The sequence below is a fragment of the Nycticebus coucang genome, chromosome 7 (genome assembly GCF_027406575.1).
Source record: "Nycticebus coucang isolate mNycCou1 chromosome 7, mNycCou1.pri, whole genome shotgun sequence".
In the NCBI taxonomy this organism is placed as follows: Eukaryota; Metazoa; Chordata; class Mammalia; order Primates; family Lorisidae; genus Nycticebus; species Nycticebus coucang.
The window spans coordinates 86641760-86665064 of NC_069786.1; the positions used below are offsets into that span (position 1 = coordinate 86641760).

General features: G+C 39.8%; 2 protein-coding genes and 1 pseudogene across 6 annotated transcripts in view; 1 reads left to right on the top strand and 2 right to left on the bottom strand.

The window, feature by feature from the left end:
- Window positions 1–339: 339 nt before the first annotated feature.
- On the bottom strand, window positions 340–21879 carry OSGEPL1 (O-sialoglycoprotein endopeptidase like 1). 4 transcript variants are annotated; one of them, XM_053598373.1, is made up of 10 exons: window positions 21815–21879; window positions 19792–20032; window positions 16951–17085; window positions 13901–14054; window positions 10508–10712; window positions 10283–10431; window positions 9235–9365; window positions 9040–9111; window positions 7620–7728; window positions 340–1567 (listed from the first exon to the last, which is right to left on the bottom strand). In XM_053598373.1, the coding sequence occupies exons 2-9, from the start codon at window positions 20010–20012 to the stop codon at window positions 7650–7652; spliced, it is 1146 nt and encodes a 381-aa protein (XP_053454348.1). In that variant the 5' UTR covers window positions 20013–20032; window positions 21815–21879; the 3' UTR covers window positions 340–1567; window positions 7620–7649. The 4 variants fall into 4 exon arrangements, with proteins under 4 accessions (XP_053454348.1, XP_053454346.1, XP_053454347.1 ...); XM_053598371.1 differs by having other exon boundaries at window positions 13667–14054; window positions 21815–21876; XM_053598372.1 differs by lacking the exon at window positions 16951–17085 and having other exon boundaries at window positions 13667–14054; window positions 21815–21872.
- On the bottom strand, window positions 14905–16935 carry LOC128590874 (methionine adenosyltransferase 2 subunit beta-like; annotated as a pseudogene). Its single transcript, XR_008381362.1, has one exon. The product of XR_008381362.1 is annotated as a methionine adenosyltransferase 2 subunit beta-like (transcript).
- Window positions 21880–21954: 75 nt separating the features above from the next.
- PMS1 (PMS1 homolog 1, mismatch repair system component) overlaps window positions 21955–23305 on the top strand; it is a 128184-nt gene continuing 126833 nt past the window's right edge. The window contains exon 1 of the mRNA XM_053598365.1: window positions 21955–22123. Within this exon, the coding sequence (XP_053454340.1) occupies window positions 22102–22123 (22 nt within the window). The 5' untranslated portion in view covers window positions 21955–22101. The remainder of the gene's footprint in view (window positions 22124–23305) is intronic.

Consider the following 23305-nt stretch of genomic DNA (forward strand, 5'->3'; position numbering starts at 1 on the left):
AATTTAAAAATAAAATCTGAAATTATTGCCCATCAAAGTATGGCTAAAAAAATGTGGCCACCGGTGTTCATCTCTTTCTTTTTCCCTTTCCCTGTTTCCCCTTCCCTTCCTTCCTTTCTTTTCATTTATCTATCTCATCAGTGGTGTCCAACTTGAGGCCCACAGGCTGCATGCTTCTTTTGTGAGGACCTTTTTGCTTATCTGTGGTATCAGATATCATGAATGTATGCATGGACCTCTTTTCTTGCTAATCAGCTTTCAAAAGTATTGTGTATTTAATGTATGGTCTAAGACAACTCTTATTTTCCCAATGTGCAGCAAAGAAAAAGAACCCACCCATAATTCTATTTATTTATTTGTTATTTTAGAGACGAGGTCTTGCTATGTTGCCCAGGTTCTTCTCAAACTCCTGGCCTCAATTGACCCTCCTACATAGCTAGGATTACAGGCCCAAGCCACCACATCCAACCTTCCATATATACAGAGAATGTCTTTGGTTTGCAGCTGGAAGGGTAATATTCTTTGTGGCTTAGAATCATACGATGTTGGGGCAGCACCTGTGGCTCAGTGGGTAGCCGGTCCCATGTACCGAGGGTGGTGGGTTCGAACCCGGCCCTGGCCAAACTGCAATAAAAAAATAGCCGGGCCTTGAGGCAGGTGCCTGTAGTCTTAGCTACTTGGGAAGCTGAAACAAGAGAATCACCTAAGCCCAGGAGTTGGAGGTTGCTGTGAGCTCTGACGCAACAGCACTCTACCAAGGGCAACGAAGTGAAACTTTTGTCTCTAAAAAAAAAAAAAAAAAAAGAATCATATTGATACAGGATTCCACCACTCAGGGCTAGACAGGGTGCTCCCCCATTCTCTAGGCCCAGTTGAGCTCAGAAGTCAGACCCCCATTTCCAGGCACAAGCAGACTGCCTTTTTCGGGACACATCCTCTAGACTCTGATAAGATCATGAACAAAGCAGCCTGTGATGGTTTTTTGGGTGGTTCCACCTTGGGTAGGAGTACACACCCTAATCCTTTCTCAGGGACAAAGACTGTAAAGGACCTGACAACCTCGCCCTAGTGAAGGAGGAACTACATTCATTCGTTAATGCACTAACTTTTAAGAGATGTTTTTCCATCTACCAACTGCTGATCATGTGTAATCCTCTAGACTTAAGACCCCTACATAAAAGAGCCCACATGGAGACTCTAGAGAGAGTTCTTCAGTTCTTTCCCCATTTCATAAGCTCTAGTGCTTTTCTGTATTCCTTTCTAACTTCTAATAAAAGTCCTAATCTTACCACTAATCTGTGGTCCGTGGGTTCATTCTTCGAATCCCTGAGACCAAGGACCTACTGAAGAGTGAAATTCCGGTATCAATATGATGTCTTTGCTCAAAGAGCAATGTTTCCAACAGGTTCAATTATTTGTCCTTCTAGTTCTAGTTTACAGCTACAGAGAGCTATGAAGCAAGCCAGGTTTCACTGTGTCCTTTAAAGCCTTGCTTTTTCTTCATCCACTTCGCTCAGTTTCCTCCATTCAGTCTGAGGGTCTTGCTATAATCCATTCTTTACCTAGACTGTAGCAAGCATTGAACACTTATGTTAATTAACAGTTATTTTTCCCAACATGTCTTAATACAATGTAATGATGGTGATGATGGTAAGTAACTACATGATCTTAGACTTTGTATGTGCCAGTCCATAGCTTGTGTTCTTAACCACTGGAAAATAAGAGATCTCTTTAATATTCAAATTTAACTCTAATTACCTTAGAGGCAATTAGAGGGAAAATGGCACATTTTATACTAACAAGGGATAAATAATTCATTTTTTAAAAATTTATTATTAAATCATAGCTGTGTACATTAATGCAAGCATGGGGTGAAGGAAAGTACTACCAAATCCAAAAACGGGGGGGGGGGGAACCAGCCATGTAGCAGCACCTCTCACCCCCTACCATAAGAATGTGACCTTTGTAACTGTTCCAGGAAATAGCCCCGAGCTGAAGCAGATAATCGGTAACCGGTTCTTCTTATCTGGAAAGCCCCTGCTATGTCTGCTACCCCTCCCTACCTTGTGGTTTTTACCTTTATAAGCTTGTAAAACCTGCTGTTCGGGGCTTGACTCCTCTGCTCCTGAGAGAGTTACGAGTTAAGCCCCAGCATGCTGGAATAAAATCCTCTTGCTGATTGCATCAAGTGCCGTCTCTTGCGGTTGATTGGGGTCGTCATCGTTCAGGACAGACCTGTCGTTCAGGACAGACCTGTCCCAAGTCTTTCAGGGGCACCATACACTAGTTTTATAAACCATTTGGCATATTTTCATCACACTGGTTAACATAGCCTTCCTGGCATTTTCTTAGTTATTATGTTGAGACATTTACATTCTACATTTAGTAAGTTTCACATGTACCCTTGTAAGCTGCACTAGGTGTGGTTCCACCAATTACCCAGGATAAATAATTCAAATAAGAAACTGTCACTTATTCAACATTATTAAGGATAAGAATTCATATAAAAAAGAATTTATATCAATGGAAATATTAAGCTTTGGAAGATGTAAAAAGCCTCAAGATATAGAGCAGTGGTTCTCAACCTGTGGGTTGTGACCCACAGGAACTATATTAAAGGGCCACGGCATTAGGAAGGTTGAGAACCAGTGATATAGAGGATTTCAATCATTTGGCTGCCTTTAGCAGTATATACTATAAGATACCTTTGTCACACATGTTTGCCAATATAGAGTTCAACATTCTCCTTTACTTTTCCTTTCCTTCTCTCTCTTCCATTTCTTCTTTCCTTTTCCCTACCTTATGCCTAAGGACTGAAACACCTAGGTATGGAAGGCTTCCAGAACTCTCCTATTTTCTTTATCTGTAGTTTCCCTTATTTTTATCATGAGCTCAATTTTGACATGTGTGATTATAAAATATGGAATAATTTTTAAACTTTGAAATTTTAAAAACTCAAACCATACTATCCCTATTTTTTTATTTATTTATTTTTTACTATCCCTATTTTTTTTTTGTAGAGACAGAGTCTCACTTTATGGCCCTCTGTAGAGTGCCGTGGCCTCACACAGCTCACAGCAACCTCCAACTCCTGGGCTTAAGCGATTCTCTTGCCTCAGCCTCCTGAGCAGCTGGGATTACAGGCACCCGCCACAACGCCCGGCTATTTTTTGGTTGCAGTTTGGCCGGGGCTGGGTTTGAACCCACCACCCTCGGTATATGGGGCCGGCGCCCTACCAACTGAGCCACAGGCACCACCCCTACTATCCCTATTTTAATAATATCTGTGATAGTGGGAAAAAATTAGGTAAATTTTCTTTTTTTTTTTTTTTGCAGTTTTTGTCCTGGTTTGTCCGGGTTTGAACCCGCCACCTGTGGCATATGGGGCAGACGCCCTACTCTTGAGCCACAGGCTGCCCTAAATTTTCCTTCCATAGTTTATATATACTCTGATTATTTTATTTTTATTTTTTTAAGACAGAGTCTCATTATGTCACCCTTGGTACAGTGCCCTGGTGTCACAGCTCACAGCAACCTCAAACTCTTGGGCTGAAGCGATTCTCTTGCCTTCCAAGTAGCTGGGACTACAGGTGCCTGCCACAATGCCTGGCTATTTTTTGGCTGCAGTTATCACTGTTGTTTAGCAGGGCCAGGCTGGGCTTGCACCCGCCAGCTTTGGTGTATGTGGTCAGCACCCTCCTCACTGAGCTATGGGTGCTGAGCCTGTACTCTGATTATTATAGAGTATAGCCACAGGAAATAATTACACTTCTCTGTGAATTCAGATTCACAGATACAGAATGCAAATCGAAATGTAAAATGTGAATTTACAGCTAATAGTTTCTTTTAAATAATATGTACTAACCAAGTCTATCAAACCTACAGAGCAGTTTAACGTTAAAAAATGCAAAGCTTTAAGGCGGCACCTGTGGCTCAGTGGGTAGGGCATCAGCCCCATATACTGAGGGTGGCAGGTTCGAACCCAGTCCCGGTCAAACTGCAACAAAAAGTAGCCAGGCATTGTGGCGGGCACCTGTGGTCCCAGTTACTTGGGAGACTGAGGCAAGAGACTCACCTAAGCTCAGGAGTTAGAGGTTGCTGTGAGATGTGACACCACAACACTCTACCTAGGGCAATAAAATGAGACTGCTCTAAAAAAAAAAATGCAAAGCTTTATCAATATTGGCTAGGGTAGTATTAACCCTATGATCATAATTCTGAAAACAATTTACCTATGAAACTTTCCAAAAGGCAAATCACCTTTAAGGTAGAATTCAAATAAGAAAAGTTTCTTTTTTTTTTTCTTAGAGACAGAGTCTCATTTTGTCACCCTCAGTAGAGTGCTATAGTGTCACAGCTCACAGCAACTCCAATTCCTGGGCTTAGGTGATTCTCTTGCCTCAGCCTCTCAAGTAGCTGGGACTACAGGCGCCTGCCACAATGCCCAGCTATTTTTTTGTTGTTGTTGCAGTTTGGCTGGGCGGGGTTTGAACCCACCACCCTCGGTATATGGGGCCAGCACCCTACCCACTGAGCCACAGGCACCGCCCCAAAGTTTCCATTCTATCTATCTATCTATCTATCTATCTATTTTTTTTTGTAGAGACAGAGTCTCACTGTACCGCCCTCAGGTAGAGTGCCGTGGCGTCACACGGCTCACAGCAACCTCTAACTCCTGGGCTTACGCGATTCTCTTGCCTCAGCCTCCCAAGCAGCTGGGACTACAGGCGCCCGCCACAATGCCCGGCTATTTTTTTTTTTTGGTTGCAGTTTGGCCGGGGCTGGGTTTGAACCCGCCACCCTCGGCATATGGGGCTGGCGCCCTACTCACTGAGCCACAGGTGCCGCCCTATCTATTTTTTTTTTTTGAGACAAGAGCCTCAAGCTGTCACCCTGGGTAGAGTGCTCTGGCATCACCACTCACAGCAACCTCCAACTCCTGGGTTTAAGGGATTCTCTTGTCGCGGCCTCCTGTCATTGTTGTTTGATGGGCCTGGGCTGGATTCGAACCTGCCAGCTGAGGTGTATGTGGCTGACGCCTTAGCTGCTTGAGCCACAGGCACCAAGCCCCATTCTATATTTTTATCATTAACTCCAAATTTCTCAATAATACAAGTCATTGATTAGAAAGTTCACATCCTGCCCCAGTACAGATTATGTAATATAAACCTTTACTGGTAAAATCTCTCAGAGGACATTAAACAGTCAGTAGCATCATCCTTATATTCAAAGGACAATACACACAGTTATTTTTATCTAGCCAGACCTAAAGTGATAAACATGATACTTGCTACATAACCTTTGACATTAAAAAAAAAATCCCCTACTTTTTCATCTTACTTATTTTCATCTGATTAAATACAACTTCTAAAATAATGCATGTGGTCATTTAAAGAGCACAATACATACTTGAAGAATTACTTATGTCAAACGTTTTATTATTATTATTTTTTTTTTTTGTAGAGATAGAGTCTCACTTTACCGCCCTCGGTAGAGTGCTGTGGCGTCACACAGCTCACAGCAACCTCCAGCTCTTGGGCTTACGTGATTCTCTTGCCTCAGCCTCCCGAGCAGCTGGGACTACAGGTGCCCGCCACAACGCCCGGCTATTTTTTTTTTGTTGCAGTTTGACCGGGGCTGGGTTTGAACCCGCCACCCTCGGAATATGGGGCCGGTGCCCTACTCACTGAGCCACAGGTGCTGCCTTTTTTTTTTTTTGAGACAGAGTCTCAAATTGTCGCCCTGGGTAGAGTGCCATGGTGTCACAGCTCACAGCAACCTCAAACTCTTGGGCTTAAGCAATTCTCTTGCCTCAGCCTCCTAAATAGCTGGGACTACAGGCGCCCACCACAACACCAGGCTTTTTTGGTTGTTGTTGCAGTTGTCATTGTTGTTGTTCTAGCCAGCCTGGGAAGGGTTCAAACACACCAGCCTTGGTGTATGTGGCTGGTGCCCTACCACTGAGCTACGGGGACCACCCTATGTCAAATGTCTTAAATATCAAATTAGATGCATTTTAAAAAATATTTAGACAGTCCATTTATTTCAGAGAGGATACCTAATAGCATAAATTTTAAAATTAATTAACATATATTGTTTACAGCTTTTGTCTCAATTTAGAATTTTGTGGTTTGCTACAATGTTGACCTGGCTAACTTTCTAAAACTGGTCTCATAATAGAAATTAGGCTCATGTTTCCGGAGGAGTCAAAAAATAGCTTCTCCTATCCTGATTTGAGAAAGAGGAGAATGATCTAGGCCTGTATAATATGGGGCCAGGATTCAGCAGAATCACTGTCCTCCTTCCAAGATTTTTCTTTCTGTCAACATCCATTCATTCTTTCCCCACAAAATGTTTTACTTTAGTTTTTTCTTTTTTGAGACAGTCTCATTTTGTCACCTCGGGTAGAGTGCCGTGGCCCACAGCTCACAGCAACCTCAAACCTTGGGGCTTAAGTGATTCTCTGGCCTCAGCCTACCAAGTAGCTGGGACTACAGATGCCTGCCACAATGCCTATTTTTAGAGATGGGGGTTTCACTCTTGCTCAGGCTGGTCTTGAACTCGTGAGCTCAGGCAATCCACCCACCTCAGCCTCCCAGAATAATAGGATTACAGGCATGAGCCACCGAGCCTGGCTACTTTAGTTTTTATTTTTATTTTTTGAGACTGAGTCTCAAGCTGTCCCCCTGGGTAGAGTGCCATGGCATCACAGCTCACAGCAACTTCCAATTCCTGCCTCAAGCGATTCTCCTGCCTCCACCTCCCAAGTAGCTGAGACTACAGGTGCCTGCACAATGCCCTGGCTATTTTTCAGTTGTAGCTGTCATTGTTGTTTGGCAGGCCTGGGCTGGATTCGAACCCGCCAGCTCAGGTGTATGTGGCTAGTGGCTTTGCCACTTGAGCCACAGGCACCAAGCCCTAGTTTTTATTTTTTAATTTAGTTATTTTTTTAGAGACAGAGTCTCATTTTGTCATCCTCGGTAGAGTGCCATGGCGTCACAGCTCATAGCAACCTCCAGCTCTTGGGTGTAGGTGATTCTCTTGTCTCAGCCTCCCAAGTGGCTGGGACTACAGGCGCCCGCCACAATGCCCTATTGCTGCAGCTTGGCCAGGGCTAGGTTGAACCCGCCACCCTTGGTATATGGGGCCAGTGCCCTACTCACTGCGCCACAGGCACCGCCCCCATAGTTAATAAAAAAACTATGCTCCCTTGTAAGACTGTAACAGAGTATCTCAGAAGGCAGGTTGCAGGTTAAACATCAAACATAAGAAGAGGAATAACAAACATTTATTCAGAAATGTATAAGTAATACACAATCACCCTCCATTCCTTAACGCCCCTTCCTCTCCTAAACAAGAGACACAGACAGATGGCGGAGGGGAGCGGGAGGTGGAGAAGGATACAGGACTAGCCTACCACCTCCTCTTCTCTGTTTCCCAAAATGACAGCTTATCAAGCAGAGGTGCAAACAGTCCCCCTCTCCCCTCAATGTACCATATGGCCACTCAGAAATTGAGCTCCGGATGGCCAGGAGTAACAGTTTTGATGAGTAATATCACATATCTTCCGCAATTTGACACAGAAAAAACCCAAAACTTAATTTTAACATTAATACTACCTTTAGGAATTTCTTTTTGAAAAGCAAAAATCAAATCTTCATTTTTAATCGTGGTACTTTTATGGCAGCTTCTCCAACTTCTTTTGATATATCTACTCCAAGAGGACATCTGCATCACAGTTGGACAAATAATATTATTTCAAATATTTGTTTCATGATCTATCACTAGTTCTGCAAACTATTTGCTTAGAATCAGTATAAGTATCTAATCTATAATTTATCATATGTGGTGATGATTCTTAAATACATATAAATATAGTGGGACCTCAGGCCAGGATAATGAAAGCTAGTGACATTAATAAGAAATCTAAATTTTTAGGTGTTTTTAAAATAGTTCTATTGCTCTCAAATACTGTAAACAAGTAAGTTGGAAACTTAATAACTAAAAACTCCTTATAATTTTCAACAAAGCTAAAAAGGTAAAAACATTTTTATTACAAAGTTGAAGTCAAGCCTGTGTCCATTTACATTTTAGAAAATTCCCAGGCTTCTACAGGTCTTGTTGAATCTTCAAAAGCTGGCTTGCCCTTTTCTTACTTTCTTTTACCCTTACTGGTTGGAGACGTCTCAGCTCCTGTCCTCTTTTTCTGTTCCTCCTCAGTAAATAATTTTTGCTTCAGATTTCTGCTTTTCTATCTTGTTGCCCTAAATAAGGCTTTGAATGAACTCTAACCTGGGAAAAGCTATCGTCCAGCCTCAACACTGCCACAAGAGGGCACGACTGAATCAGACAGATTCATCTGAAGCTAGGCTATCAACCTTCAGACACTACTGACCGTGTGCATTCATGATCATTAATAATTGGTGGTTCATGTAGCGCAAGCATCTAGTTACGAACTAGTGCTGACAAGTTTTAAAACATCGGATGAAACCATGTTCAAAATAGAATTATGATAGATTATAAAACATAATTGTCCTGTTTACCATTCTAGAGTTAACTTAGCCCAGAACGTGACAGTAAATTGAAAAACTGGTGGGAGAGGAAATAAAGGTTGTGGGAAAATAGCTATCTTTTGGCCAAGTCTCAGCTGCCTACATAGAAGCATAATTGCAACCCATTCTCACACCTAAATGCTTTCTGCATATTTTCCTTAAATTTCCCAACACACCAGTTGGTCCTGGGATCTTCTTGACATTGTAAAAGTCCATGCTGTGGACATGGCCTGTATTCTGGTGCCAGAAAATAAAATTAATCACCCTTACCTGTGGCCTCTAACTCATTTATATCAAAATTAATCTGATACTGTAGACAAAATATTTATGAGGTATCAACCTCAAGGAGGTTCACGAAAAAATTAATGTAACTTTCTTTCAAAGTTATCACCAGAATGTCAATGAAAACCTCATATATAAAAGCAAAAATCTGGGTTTTGACTTTCATAATGTAATTTGTATGGAGATCATGAATGGTACCACATACTTTGGTTCATAGCGGATGCCTTCTGTGTTGTGTAAGATGCCCAAGCCAGCACGTAATCTTTCAATACCGTTCCTAGATAAGAATCATTAAAGTAAAATCAATAGCCTCAAAAATTAAAGTAAGATTTAGAATGATGCAACGGCAATTAATATTTACATACATTCATGAGTGAAGCACATACATCCCATGGCTTACCATGCAATCATAACGCCATTATCAGTGCACAGTCTGGGAGGAGGACACAACAAAGTGCACTGTGTCTCACTGGTTACGATCTCCAGAGCTTTGCGGATATACGAATTACTTGCAACACCTCCAGATACAACCTGAAGGAATTGATAAGACCCAAATAAACAACTACCGCATGTGGGTATGAACCAAGTTATTCACTAAACCTGGGGGACAATATCAGCATTATTTAATAATAAACTATCACATTTTGAGGTGGGTAAGAGGTAAGTGATATATCTAATAAAAATTTAGAAAAGAAAAAATTAATACTTTCTTCCAACCTTTAAAAAAATTTCTTTAATATAATTATAATCATATACCCAAAACAAAATGTGAATTTTGTTTTTTGTCCATAGACAGGAGGTCTTGCTATGTTGCCCAGGACAGTCTTGAACTCCTGGCCTCAAACGATGCTCTCACGTTTGTCTCCCAAGTTGTTGGGATTACAGGCCTGAGCCACCACATCCAGCCTAGAATCTGCATTTTTTACTTATAAGTATTTTGTTCATTTTTATATAACTCTTAAAAAATGATTGCCTTTGATATGCATGTCAAATTCTATTTTGTGAACTGTCATGTAAACATTTTCTCGCTTTATAATTTTTAGAAGAATGAAGTTTAAGATACAGTTAAACGGGAAGTTTATCAAGGCTTAAGTACAATGGAAAGGATTTTATCAAAGGATCAAGGAAATCTACCTAATTTTCTGACAATAGGGATAGTTAATTCATTTGGTTTCTTTATTTATTGCAAACCTTCTCTTAAATTCAGTGAGAAGATGTGGTCTTGGACTTTTGTGTCACACAAGCTGCACAGATGTTCCAAAAAGCTGCCATACCTGTATAAGAAATGGCTGCTAGCCTTTTCTATTCTACATGATTTCATATTGTCAGAGCTAACATACGACTTAAAGATCTGTTCACCCTAAATGTCAGGTCAATTAATGTTTTGGGGGAAAAGTAACATACTGCAAAGTGTTACTATTACTATAAAATAAGATGACAAAGCTTACCAGTACTGCATTACTTTGAGATAACAACTCTCTCTGCTTACAGAACAGAATAGCTCGATGTGTTCTTTTTGCAATGTGGCATGCTGTTGCATGCTGTACTGCGGCAGCAATGTCTGAAGCTGAAGACAGGATTTGCCCCTTCTCAATATCTGCAGAAATGAGCAGGCACTTTTAGGTACAACCCAGGAATACTTATCTGTCCAACTTTACCAATTAGAAATATACCTTCCTCTTTTTCCTTTTGTGTTATTATTTTATTGATAACATGTTGAAGTCCAGAAAAAGAAAAATCACAATTTTTAGCACGTTGCATGGGTGGTTGGATATCAAAATGAAATCTATTTCCTTGTTTGGCCAAATGTTCTATAGCTTTCCCACCACTCATGGTAGTGCACTCTGGATGTTTTATTAAAGAAAGTCTTCTTGCCACCTATCAAAACAAAAATGTATTTTAACATGAGTCATAAAATTGCACAAGTTGAAACCAAAAGATACAGAAGAAATAAAGTGAAATATTACTAAACCTTCATGAATGAATAAAATATGCTATACTTTGACAAATACGAACTATAGCTGACATTGGTTAAGCAGACAACCTTGCAACCTGGCTGATAAACGCCAATTGTCTCTCCCTGTCTACTTTTGCTCTTCTATTGGGATTGTAAAATAGGTCTCTATACAATTTTAAAATACTCTCAAAGACTGCCTAATAATGAACTTCAAAAATAAGAAAATAAGAACTTGCCTTATTCTTTATCATTTCACTGTCGGAAGCTGTAGGATTTTTTTGTTCATTTATTTTTTATATATGGCTATATATATATATAAATACACTTGTCGGTAGTGTCAGCAATTGTGCAATTTAATCATAGACCTTTGTACATCTTTAATGTCCTTAATCTTTATACTTCCTCTTACTTTACCTTTATGCAGTGTATTACAGTTTATAAAGCATTTTCTTCCACAATATTATTTGACTAAATACATAACCGTATTTACAAACCATTTGAGCCTTTATGTATCGATATAAACCTCTTACCATTTATTAGGGAAAGGTACAAATTATAAAATTATGTACTGCTCTTCTTCCTTTTACATAAATTTGTTCAGATAATAAGGTAACATTCAGAAATATTTAGATATAGCACATCTATTGCTATTTATTAATTTGTTATTTTTTGAGACAGAGTCTTTGATTCGTAAGATCTAAATACAAACTATGTTGCCCTTGGTAGAGTGCTGTGACATCACAGCTCACAGCAACCTTCAACTCTTGGGCTTAAGTGATTCTCTTGCCTAAGCCTCCCAAGCAGCTGGGACTACAGGCACCTACCACAACACCAGACTATTTTTTTTTTCAATTGTTCAAAGGCTTTATGCAAAGAAGTTAAGCAAGAAAAAGAAAATATAGGTTTACAAATTGGAAAGGAGGAGGTGAAATTATAAACAGATTATTTTGCTTTTTTTGTAGAGACAGAGTCTCACTGTACCACCCTTGGGTAGAGTGCTGTGGCATCACACGGCTCACAGCAACCTCTAACTCTTGGGCTTACTCGATTCTCTTGCCTCAGCCTCCCAAGCAGCTGGGACTACAGGCGCCCGCCACAACGCCCGGCTATTTTTTTGTTGCAGTTTGGCGGGGGCTGGGTTTGAACACGCCACCCTCAGCATATGGGGCCAGCGCCCTACTCACTGAGCCACAGGCGCTGCCCGATTATTTTGCTTTTATCTCTCCCCAGAATTAAAGGAAATCTGACTAAAATATAACCACAATAAAATAATTCAGTACATGAAATTAATAAAAAAATTAACAGCGTCTGTACACTAATTGATTAGAAAGTACAAAGACTGAAAATCTCCCTTTATGACAGCAATAAATATAATAAAATATTTAGGCATATAATCAATAAGAATTGAGCAAGTTTTATATGTAGAAAAAAATTTCCTACGCTACTAGTAAGACTAGAGAAAATGGCAGCATCATAGTTTAACACGAGAAGATTCGACATCATAATGACTTCAAATCTCTTTAAGTTAACCTAGAGGTTTCGTAAGATCTAAATACAAACAATAAGATTATTTTAGGAATCAGAACAAGTGATTCTAAATTTTCTGTGGAAAAATAAGCAAGCAATAGTTGCCAAGAATTCTCTCAGAATGAAAAGTAATGAGAGATGTCTCATCGTGCTAGACAAATGGGGACTCTGTGCAAATGAAAGGTAAAGGGCAAAGTCACTGGAGGATTTTTTTTTTTCCAAAGTCTCAAAAAATTGACAACTAATATTTATAAATAAAAATAGAAGATAATTTCAAAAAAACAGATGATGCCAAATCTTATAAACAATAGAAAAAAGAAATACTTAAGATTCATTCTACTTCATCTGGATATACCTGACATTAAAATTGGAAAAAACATATTATTATAAAGGGAAATTACATATCTCACTTATAAATGAGGATGCAATATCCTGAACAACATATTAACAAGTTGAATTAAAAATTATTGTTCAGGGGCGGCGCCTGTGGCTCAGTCGGTAAGGCGCTGGCCCCATATACCGAGGGTGGCGGGTTCAAACCCGGCCCCGGCCAAAACTGCAACCAAAAAATAGCGGGGCATTGTGGTGGGTGCCTGTAGTCCCAGCTACTCGGGAGGCTGAGGCAAGAGAATCACCTAAGCCCAGGAGTTGGAGGTTGCTGTGAGCTGTGTGAGGCCACGGCACTCTACCGAGGGCCATAAAGTGAGACTCTGTCTCTACAAAAAAAAAATTATTGTTCAAATAATGTGCTTTGATCAAAATTAAATCCAATTTATGTGAGAATTAGTTGCTATTTTTTTTTCCATTTCCTTTCCCCTACCCCCTCTCTCCTTCTGTCTGCTCTCCCCTTCCCCTACCCCCCACCGTGTCTTATAAAGACACTTGTACTAGACTGTTTATAGCAGCTTGATTTACAATCGCTAAAATGTGGTGACAGCCTAAATGCCTCTCAACCCAGGAATGGATTGGCAAGCTGTGGTATATGTATACCATGGAATACTATTCAGCCATTAAAAAATAATGGAGATTTTGCAGCATTTGTATTAACCTGGATGGAGGTGGAACACATTCTTAGTAAAGCACCATAGGAATGGAGAAGCATGAATACTATGTATTCAACTTTGACATGAGGACGATTAATGACAATTAATGACACAGTGGGGGCCAGGCTGTTTTTTTGTTATAGTTGTCATTGTTGTTTAGCAGACCCGGGCCGGGTTTGAACCTGTCAGCCCTAGGTGTATGTGGCCAGTGCTCTAACCACTGAGCAAAGGCGCCGAGCCTCTATTGCTATTTAATTAAAACAGACACTATAATAAAACAACAGAAAAATTAATTCTTAAATTACCTTGTCAAGCATGTCACCTGGTGCCATATCCAGAGACTTCCCAAGAAGCAGAAAATCTGAAACCCCTTGAGCTAATGCCAGTAGACAGTGACCTCCAGAAATCAAAAGAACTAAAAATGGAAATTCTACTTTATTGGTCAACCTAACAGTAAGGGCATGAGCCTCCATATGATGAATGGGAATGAATGGCTTTTTAAACTGGTCTACTAGCTGTAAGCTAAATGATAAGCCTACCCCCAAGCTTAAAGCAAGTCCTGGCTTTATAGTAGTTGCAATTGCTGAAAGTTCACTTGGAGAGATTCTACTGGCAGAAAGGGCTTCTTGCACTATTCGTTGAATATTTTCTCTGTGAAGCTGTTGAGCAACTGGAGGAATAATCCCACCTGTTCTGAAAGAAATAAAAAGACAAACATTTTACAATTTTGAGATTGAACAAAGGAAGAAAAAGATCATATTACAATTGAAGATATGTTTTCAAATTAATCATTATATAGGTGAAAATATTAACTCAAGCATTTTCAAACTGTGTACCTTATAATGTTGCATACTGTAACTCAATATGCAGTGATTAAGGGGATAATGTTTCTGTCTTTTCAAATTCATGAACAACAAACTCCCATGGATTTTTTGTTGATGAATGAAATCACCAAAATAATCTTACCAAGTATTCTAAATAAGCCTAGAGGCTGGGCGCGTTGGCTCACGCCTGTAATTCTCGGAGGCTGAGGCGGGTGGACTGCCGGAGCTCACAGGTTTGACACCAGCCTGAGCCAGAGCGAGATCTCGTCTCTAAAAAAAAAGCCAGGTGTTGTGGCGGGTGCCTGTAGTCCCACCTACTAGGTAGGCTGAGGCAACAAAATCGCTTGAGCCCAAGAGTTTGAGGGTAACAAAGTAAGACTTTGTCTCAAAAAAAAAAGTCTTGAATGAGGAAGTGCAGGATAAAGTTGTATTTTAGGAAAATTAATTTCCCTGTAGACAAGGACATTTTTAAAGACATTATTCCAATAGTATTTGTTTAAAGCGATTATATCTTTTAGTGATTGTGGGAATGGAAAGAAAGCAACAGGTGAGTCTTGAAAACTGTAGTAACTAATTGGATATAATAGGACAGGGGGACTAAGACATTAAAGATGATTCAGATATTCAGTTGGAATAACTGGGAGAAAAGAAATATTAACAGAGAAACATGGAGAAAGTTTTATAAAGATGAGCTTATTTTTATTTTTATTATTATTATTTTTTACATGCCAACAGTATATATTTATTCATGAACGGTCAAAAACTACAAGGCCCATTATTATCAGTAACCACACATATGAAATATCACTTAGCAACATGGAGTGAAAAGGACAGTTACATTTTTATATTAAAAAAATACAAGTATGCACACACCCTTTCTTCTCAAGTGTTCACAGCATACTTCTATAAAAGCAGGAGGCATCAAGCTGTAGAAGTTCCAATATACATATATGTTGAAATATCTCAAGCATAAAAACTGAACGTTACGTTGCAAAAATAAAGTTTCTCTCTTCAAACATTTTGATCTGAGCTCAAGCAAAGCAAATAATGAACACCAGTGATTTTCATATTATTTCACACACTTTAAAATAATCAACATAAAAGGGTAAATAATTGCAAAAACCCTGAAAATGTGGAATTATGGGAATGAATACATCTCATCCAAAAAAAAAAAGTCTACAGCAGATCTGTTTCATCCCGGTTCTCAAATAGTTAAGAATCATAATTTATTATACTCAAAATGCAAGTTAAGCCATAACAAAATGATAAACAGAAATATCATTACTGAAAATAAGGCAAAATTGCCTTTTATTTCTTTAGACCGATTCACTAGTGCAAGAGCATCATTTACCTGAAAGATCCTAAGAGTCACAATTAAGGAGTACTCATACAAAACTATTTCCTTTTTTCTTTAAAAAGTGCCACATACTATACTTTTCATTACAAATAAAAAAATAAACAAAACCAACAAACTAATGAAAGACTGTCTCCATCTTTTGTCAATGAGAAAAGGCCAAAGTGTTTCTTTGATTCCAATTCAAAATGGTATTCACTGGCCAATGCCCAAGGTCTCTAATTTGGAGCAATCAAGCTGAGCATTTCTTGGACACTGTGCTCCTAGGACAGGGCTGTCAGAAATAGGTCTTAAGTGACTGCTAGGGAGATTGAAGGCATCTGAAATTGCACATGCCATTTCATACTTAGTCATTTGTTCATTGCCAGACCAGTGAAAGGTTCCCTTAATCGACGGATCCAGCATCCTCTTCTCTGCTAGCTGCCGACACACAGTAGCTACATCTTTGACATGTGTGGGAAACCTCTGCTGCCAGTGGTCCATGTTTGCTGACTTGTTGCTGAACTGCACTTTATCAAACATAACAGTCACAGCACTTTCTTCAAGCTTCTCAATTTCACCGTACAAAATAGGAATCCTCAAAACAGCAGCTCCTAAATTGTTCTCCAGGACAGCTTTTTCTCCTTCTAATTTTGTTTTGCCATACAAATTTAGAGGATTTGGTATGTCTTCCTCTCTATAAGGTGGATTTGTTCCATCAAATACATAATCTGAGCTAATGTAGATGAGAAATGCTCCAATTGCAGCTGCTTCCTTAGCTAAATTCCCAGAAGCACCCACAGTAAGTTGAGAAGCAGCATCTGGCTGATTTTCTACAACATCTGGTCTTCTCTCTGCTGCACAATGTACTATAACATGGGGCTGAAAATCATAAACGATGTGATGAACCGCATTAAAATCCAATAGATTAACCTGTTCAAATTTTGGTCTTGCTCTTCAAAAACCAGAGCCAACAGCATGCCAATTATTCTGCTGAAATTCCTTGAATACAGCTCTGCCCAGAAGCCCCGTGGCACCTGTAACTAGAACCCGCCTATTAGGGATGTTAACTTCCTCCTGTTCCATATCCTCCAGCATTTCGGGCATGATTCCAAAATTATTTCAGGAAAACAGATACGGGACGGGTTTCCATTAGTTTATTTTTAAACATACTGCACTTGAAGGCACAGAAAGATAATCCATAGCTTGCAATCCTCAAATAAAGTTTGGGGATCTGGTGCTCAGAGTTGGTAATTTGGATTTTAGTCCGTGTAGGACATGGACACTCCAAATGTAAAGAATAAATAATTCAGAGGCAGGCTGAGTGTGGTGGCTCACACCTACAATCCCAGTACTCTGGGAGTTCAAGGCAGGTGGATCCCTGGAGTGCAGGAGTTCAAGAACAGCCTGAGCAAGAGTATAGAAAACGTACCTGTGCATGGTGGCAGATGCCTGTAGTCCCAGCCACTTGAGAGGCTGAGACAGGAGGATCACTTGAGGTTTCTGTGAGCTTAACTGACACCATGGCACTCTAGCCTGGGGCAACACCATGTGAAACTCTCTCCCTCTCAAAACCAAAACAAGAATTAGCATGTGACTAATTATGATATGAAAAGCAGAGCAATAAAATAGAGGGGCTGCAAAAAGCACTGCTAGTATCAAAAAATCATCTTCAAATTTTTGGTGCTGCAAGATTTGCTAATTCTACACATAGAAATAAAAATCCTCTACATTTGCTTAATAGTTAAAATGTTTTTGTTTCAGATGAAGAGGATATAAATAAAATGATTTTATTTCAATACATCCATAGTGTAATAAAAATTTCCTTAATTTTCGAAGCTATTTTTTCACTTATATTCCTCGTCTCTATTAGCTATGCCAAAAAACCTCATCATCGCTTGGGTTTCAAAGTTCATCTTTATATCCTTTCTTTTCCATTCTCCACCTTTAAGTTTATCACCACTTCTACTGCTACCACCAAGTTTAAAAAATCTTCATTATCTCAGTCTATTCAACAGTCTTCTAGTAGTTAATTCCTTAGCTATGTCCTTTGATTTTTGGAGTTCATCCTACACTGTGTTGCCAGGAAACACCCATAAGCACAGAGCTGACCCTCTTGTTGAATTTGGGAGATTTTAAATCCAAATCTTCTTCCTCCCACTCCTTTTAAGTTTTCAAGGCTCCCACTCCAAGTCTCTGTCTTGCCTCCTTCCTTTCCTTTCTGTGCCTTTTATCTTCCAGGGATTATGCTAAGCACTAGAAGAAAGATGAGTAAGACCACTGTCTTATTCTCAAAGAATTAATAATGACGATATAGTCTTTTTTTTTTTTTTTGAGACAGAGTTTCATTTTGTCGCCCTTGGTAGAGTGCCCTGGTGTCATAGCTCATAGCAACCTCCAACTCTTAGGCTTAAGCAATTCTGCCTCAGCCTCCCGAGTAGCTGGGGACTACAGGCGCCCGCCACAAGGCCCAGTTACTTTTTGTTGCAGTTGCCACTGCTGTTTTAGCTGGCCCTGGCCCGGTTCGAACCCGCCACCCTCGGTACATGGGGCCGACACCCTACCCACTGAGCCGTAGGTGCTGCCCGACAATATAGTCTTATTATGACTTATAGAGAGCATGGAGTGCAGATGATTAAGGAAAAAAGCTAATAAGGAGTAAAGGAGATCATTTAACCTTGAGGCTATGGCTAAGAGTCTGGGCAAGAAACAGTGGGGGATTGGATTAAATTAGAAGTGAGAAGAAAGTTTCAGAAAATATTTGAGAGAAAGATTTACCATGAATGGATGATTGATTTGGATGTGGACTGGTGAGGGAGAAGTAAAGGCTATCCTTCAGGTTTCTGGCTTGGAAGAAGGGACTTCCGTGCCAACCAATCCTCTATTAATGCACTTTCCATGCTGTTTTACATGATCCGTTTACTGTCTTCTTCACTTTTATTGATGGTAGTAAACTGTTTGGAGCACTTGTTTGATACTCACTTTATGCACCTTGCACTGTTGGCTCCCTTTGTAGGTCTACAAATCATGTTCTGGCGATCACTTAAAGCTCTAGTACAGGCATCCTCAAACTTTTTAAACAGGGGGCCAATTCACTGTCCCTCAGACCATTGGAGGGCCAGTCTATAGTTTAAAAAAAAAAACTATGAACAAATTCCTATGCACACTGCACATATCTTATTTTGAAGTAAAAAACAAAACAGGAACAAATACAATTCACACCACTTCATGTGGCCCGCAGGCCGCAGTTTGAGGACGCCTGCTCTAGTACTTCACAGTGCCTTATTAATACCCAGCACAGTCCCTTTCACATAGCTATTTAATGCTTCCTCTGCCTCCTCCCATATTTATTTCTTTTTTTCATGTATATTATTTCTTAGTCCCACCATTGCTAATCCTATGAGACAGTTGTTAATTATCCCATTTTACTGATGTGAAAAGAGAATCAGAGGATAAGAAACTTTCCAAAAGTCACAGAGCTAATACTAAGTGCCTGATTCAGGATTCAAACTGTGACTGTGATTCCAAAATATTAGGTCTTTTCACTATTCAGATGTTGTAACTTGATGGCTTACAAGCATATTATCTGTACAGTACTTTTAATATTTCTTGAATTAATAGTAAAAATCTTGAGATATTACATTAACAATCTGGATTCCCCATTTTCTCTTGAAAATTATTCTGATTTTGTCATAAAAAAATTACTGATTAATAACATAGGTCCTACATTCCTGCATGGCAACTATTGCCTAGATTTGAGTAGTGACCTCTGCTAGATATTTGTCTATTTATTTATATAAACTGCCTAGTGGTCCTCTCCAAACATTTAAGTTTATAATCCTCAGACCATTCTATGCTTCAGTACAACAGTATGTTATTATTTACTTAAGTATCAACATAGATTATATATAAAAATGTGAAGAGGATTTTTTTGTCAGCAATTAAAGTTTTCCTAGGATTTCAGTTAAGACCATTAAACATAGAAGTCTAGAAAAGAAAAAAGCATTACTGAAGGAAATTCATCAATAAATATTGAAGCTGGGAGAAAGTTTTAGATTTTTAGGATTAGCTAAGGTTAGGACCTTGCTTTGAAGAGCCTTAAAAGCCAAGATGAGGTGTTTTGAGATTTTTCATAGCAGTTATTAGAAGCTTTTTCACAAAGGAATAAGAAATTAGCTCCTAAAAATTAACTTTTATATATGATATATACAAAAGAATGATTTCATCATACTTTTTCCAAAAAATACATAGCTCTAAGATAATGTCTACTTACTTTAAATGAACTTCAGTTTGGTGATGTATTGCTTCTCCCAGAACATTTCCAGTTTCATCCACCACAGCAGCTGCTGTATCATCACAACTAGTTTCAATTCCCAATACTAGTTTATGAAGAAATGGTGGTCCGGGATAAATATTAAAACTTCTTAAAAATTCATAAACGTTCCTTTTTGACTGTTTAGAAAAAACTCCCACTGTCTTATTCAATATTAGCATACTTACTCTATAAATAATTTCTGGAAAAGAATCACAGAAATAAATGTATTACTGTCACTGCCCATTAACACACTCAGTTGAGTAAAATTCTGAAAACTTAGTTTATTCTTTAATACACATTTATAGAATTCTAGGAAAGTGTGTAAAAGCTACCAAAATTTTGTTTATTTTTTATTTTTTTTTATTTTTAGAGACAGTTTCACTTTGCCACCGTTGGTAGAGTGCCATGCGTCACAGCTCACAGCAACCTCCAGCTCTTAGGCTTAGGCGATTCTCTTTTTTTTTTTTTTTTTTTGTAGAGACAGAGTCTCACTTTAAGGCCCTAGGTAGAGTGCCATGGCCTCACACAGCTCACAGCAACCTCCAACTCCTGGGCTTAAGCGATACTCCTGCCTCAGCCTCCCAAGTAGCTGGGACTACAGGCGCCCGCCACAACGCCCGGCTATTTTTTGGTTGCAGTTTGGCCGGGGCCAGGTTTGAACCCGCCACCCTCGGTATATGGGGCCGGCGCCTTACCGACTGAGCCACAGGCGCCGCCCCGCTACCAAAATTTTGTTAAGACTGTAGCAACCTTGTGAATATAAATAATAGTATGAATGAATATAATGCTCTTCAAGGGGGGAAGATAGGCATCAGATGTAGAATTTTTTTTTTTTTTTTTTTTTTTTGGCCGGGGCTGGGTTTGAACCTGCCACCTTCAGCATATGGGGCTGGGGCTGCCCCAGATATAGAATTTTTTAGGATTATTACTTTCATGCTGTTCTAAACCATGCTGTTTTATTCTTTATAAAACAGCTAATATTATAGTACAATAGTTGCATGGATAGTCCTCTGAAAAGTGCTATATATTTCTTGATAGCTAAAATTAAGACAATTTAGAAAAAAAACAACTCAAAGGCAAATGGAACAGATACTGTTAAACTTTTTAAAACTTAAAAAAAAAAAAATCAAAGGCAAGGGCGGTGCCTGTGGCTCAGCGTAGGGCGCTGCCCCCATATACCGAGGGTGGCGGGTTCAAACCCGGCCCCGGCCAAACTGCAACAAAAAAATAGCCAGGCGTTGTGGCGGGTGCCTGTAGTTCCAGCTACTCGGGAGGCTGAGGCAAGAGAATAGTCTAAGCCCAGGAGTTGGAGGTTGCTGTGAGCTGTGTGACGCCACGGCACTCTACCGAGAGCGATAAAGTGAGACTGTCTCTACAAAAAAAAATAATAATAATAATAAAACAAAACCAACAGTTTACATAGACACACATACCAAATTTAGTCTTCTGTTTAGCAACAATAACGTTCTCATAAAGCTCACCTTAAAAGAAACTTACCTTTCCTAAACCGACTGCAACCCAACCTTAATTACAATCTCCACTTTTTTGCGATAGGCTTTTTTTTATCATAACAACATTCTTCCCAAACCTTCTTTTCCTTCAAAATAATAGCTGTTACCAAAGCACCCTTGTATTTTCACATTGCAAATTATCTAATTTCATTCCCTCAAATCTTTCCGTTCTAAAACTTTCTGGATGTCGAAGTAGGTCCTTTCCCTACCACACATTAGAATTTGAGTACACACTATGGATATACTCCGGATATTAGGGGTTCAAAACAAGAGGGTATAACGTTGGGATGGGAACACAGGGAATCCGGGATAGAGATGAGCGACACATTCACGAAAGGCAACTGCGGGAAAGGGGAGCTCAGACACACACTCTAGAGGAATTAGATTTGCATTAACTAAATCTGGGTAGGGCTGACTATGCGAAGCTTCCTTTTCCGGCCAAGGGGAAAGGGGTGAGCAATTTCACCCACCTTGCTCCCCAACGACAGTAGCCCGCACTCGTCCCCTTATCCCAGCAAAGACCGCCCACTGCCCTTCCTCCCTCGCTGCAAAGCCCGACCCCGGCGCTCCGGAAGGACGTCATCAACGCTGTGAGCGCCCCTATTCCCGGTCAGCTGCTATTACCTTAAGAGGGAGGCATTTTTAGTGAAGAAACGCTAAAAAGGTGTCTTTGGTCAAGACACAGTGTGCGCGCTGATGCAGTTTCTCCCAGATTTATAAGTAACGAGACTTCTACAAGGCCCGCAGTTAGTGGCCGATGCAGCGGAGTCCGAATACAGGTTTGTTTGACTACACTGCATTAAGTTCCAAACATTACGCTACATTTTAAAAATGTTTTTTCCCTTTGGCTAGAATTTGGTTGCCACTGCAAGACTCCACTTTCTAGGCACTATCACCATATCTAAAAGTTGTGGCCTCAGGTACCTAATAGTACTTCATCAGAGAAATAGGGTGGAAACTAGCGATGCCTCGAACACTCCCCGACCAGGGTTCCCAGAAAACGGAAGTGCTTCCAGCCAGAGGCTGAAAACGCTTCTTCCAAACAGTAAACTGGAGGTGACTTATTTTTAGAATTAAAAAAAGGGGGGTGCGGGCGGCGCCTGTGGCTCAGCGGGTAGGGCGCCGGTCACATATGCCGGAGGTGGCGGGTTCAAAACCCAGCCCCGGCCAAATTAAAAAAAAAAAAAAAGTGGGGTGCGGAACAGTGGTAAATATCTTAAAAAAAAAAAAAACAAAACTACTTTCGCCATACATCATATAGTCCTTGCCTTACTCAGTATGCAACCTTCAGCATAGTATGTACTCAAATTCTTGCAACTCGGTCAGGTTTTTTTTTTTTTTTTTTTTTTTGGCTTTTATTGCTTTGTTAACTTGTTACAATTGTTTTAATAGATTTATCCCAAAAGTCGTCCTCTCCTCTGCTAGGCTTTAAGGATGGGCAGGACTGGCATATATAGCTGTGCTTTGCACAGTGTGAAGCTCTGGGTATAAAAGATGAGTAAATCACATGTTGGGGAGTACAGTCAAGGGGTAGGTACAGGTAAGTAAATTAATAATTACCAGAATATTTTTGGTAAGTTTTTAAATTTGGAATTTAAGGCCAGGCGCGGTGGCTCATGGCTGTAATCCCAACACTGGAAGGCCAAGGAGGGTGGATGGCTTGAGCTCACTACTTGAGACCAGCCCGAGTCAGAGTGAGATCCTGTCTCTTAAAAAAAATAGCCGGGTGTTGTGGTGGGTGCCTGTAGTCCCAAGCTACTCAGGAGGCTGAGAGGAGAGAATGGCTTGAGCCCAGGAGTTCGAGGTTGCTGTGAGATATGACGCCACGACATTCTACCAAGGGCGACATAGTGAGACTCTGTCTCCAAAAAAATAAATAAATTTGGAACTTAATGTTATTTTTAAACAGTGCATTTATGTGTAACAATTTTTTTCTTTTTTTTTTTATTGTTAAATCATAG

What these genes read in the sequence shown, in the direction of transcription:
- OSGEPL1 (XM_053598371.1), bottom strand. Translation starts at nt 20,012, where the DNA reads ATGCTAATATTGAATAAGACAGTGGGAGTTTTTTCTAAACAGTCAAAA. An exon ending in CAGGTGACATGCTTGACAAG is followed by an intron (nt 10,713 to 13,666) that starts GTAATTTAAGAA and finishes TTGTTTTGATAG; the next exon opens with GTGGCAAGAAGACTTTCTTT. An exon ending in ACAAAAGGAAAAAGAGGAAG is followed by an intron (nt 10,432 to 10,507) that starts GTATATTTCTAA and finishes TCATTTCTGCAG; the next exon opens with ATATTGAGAAGGGGCAAATC.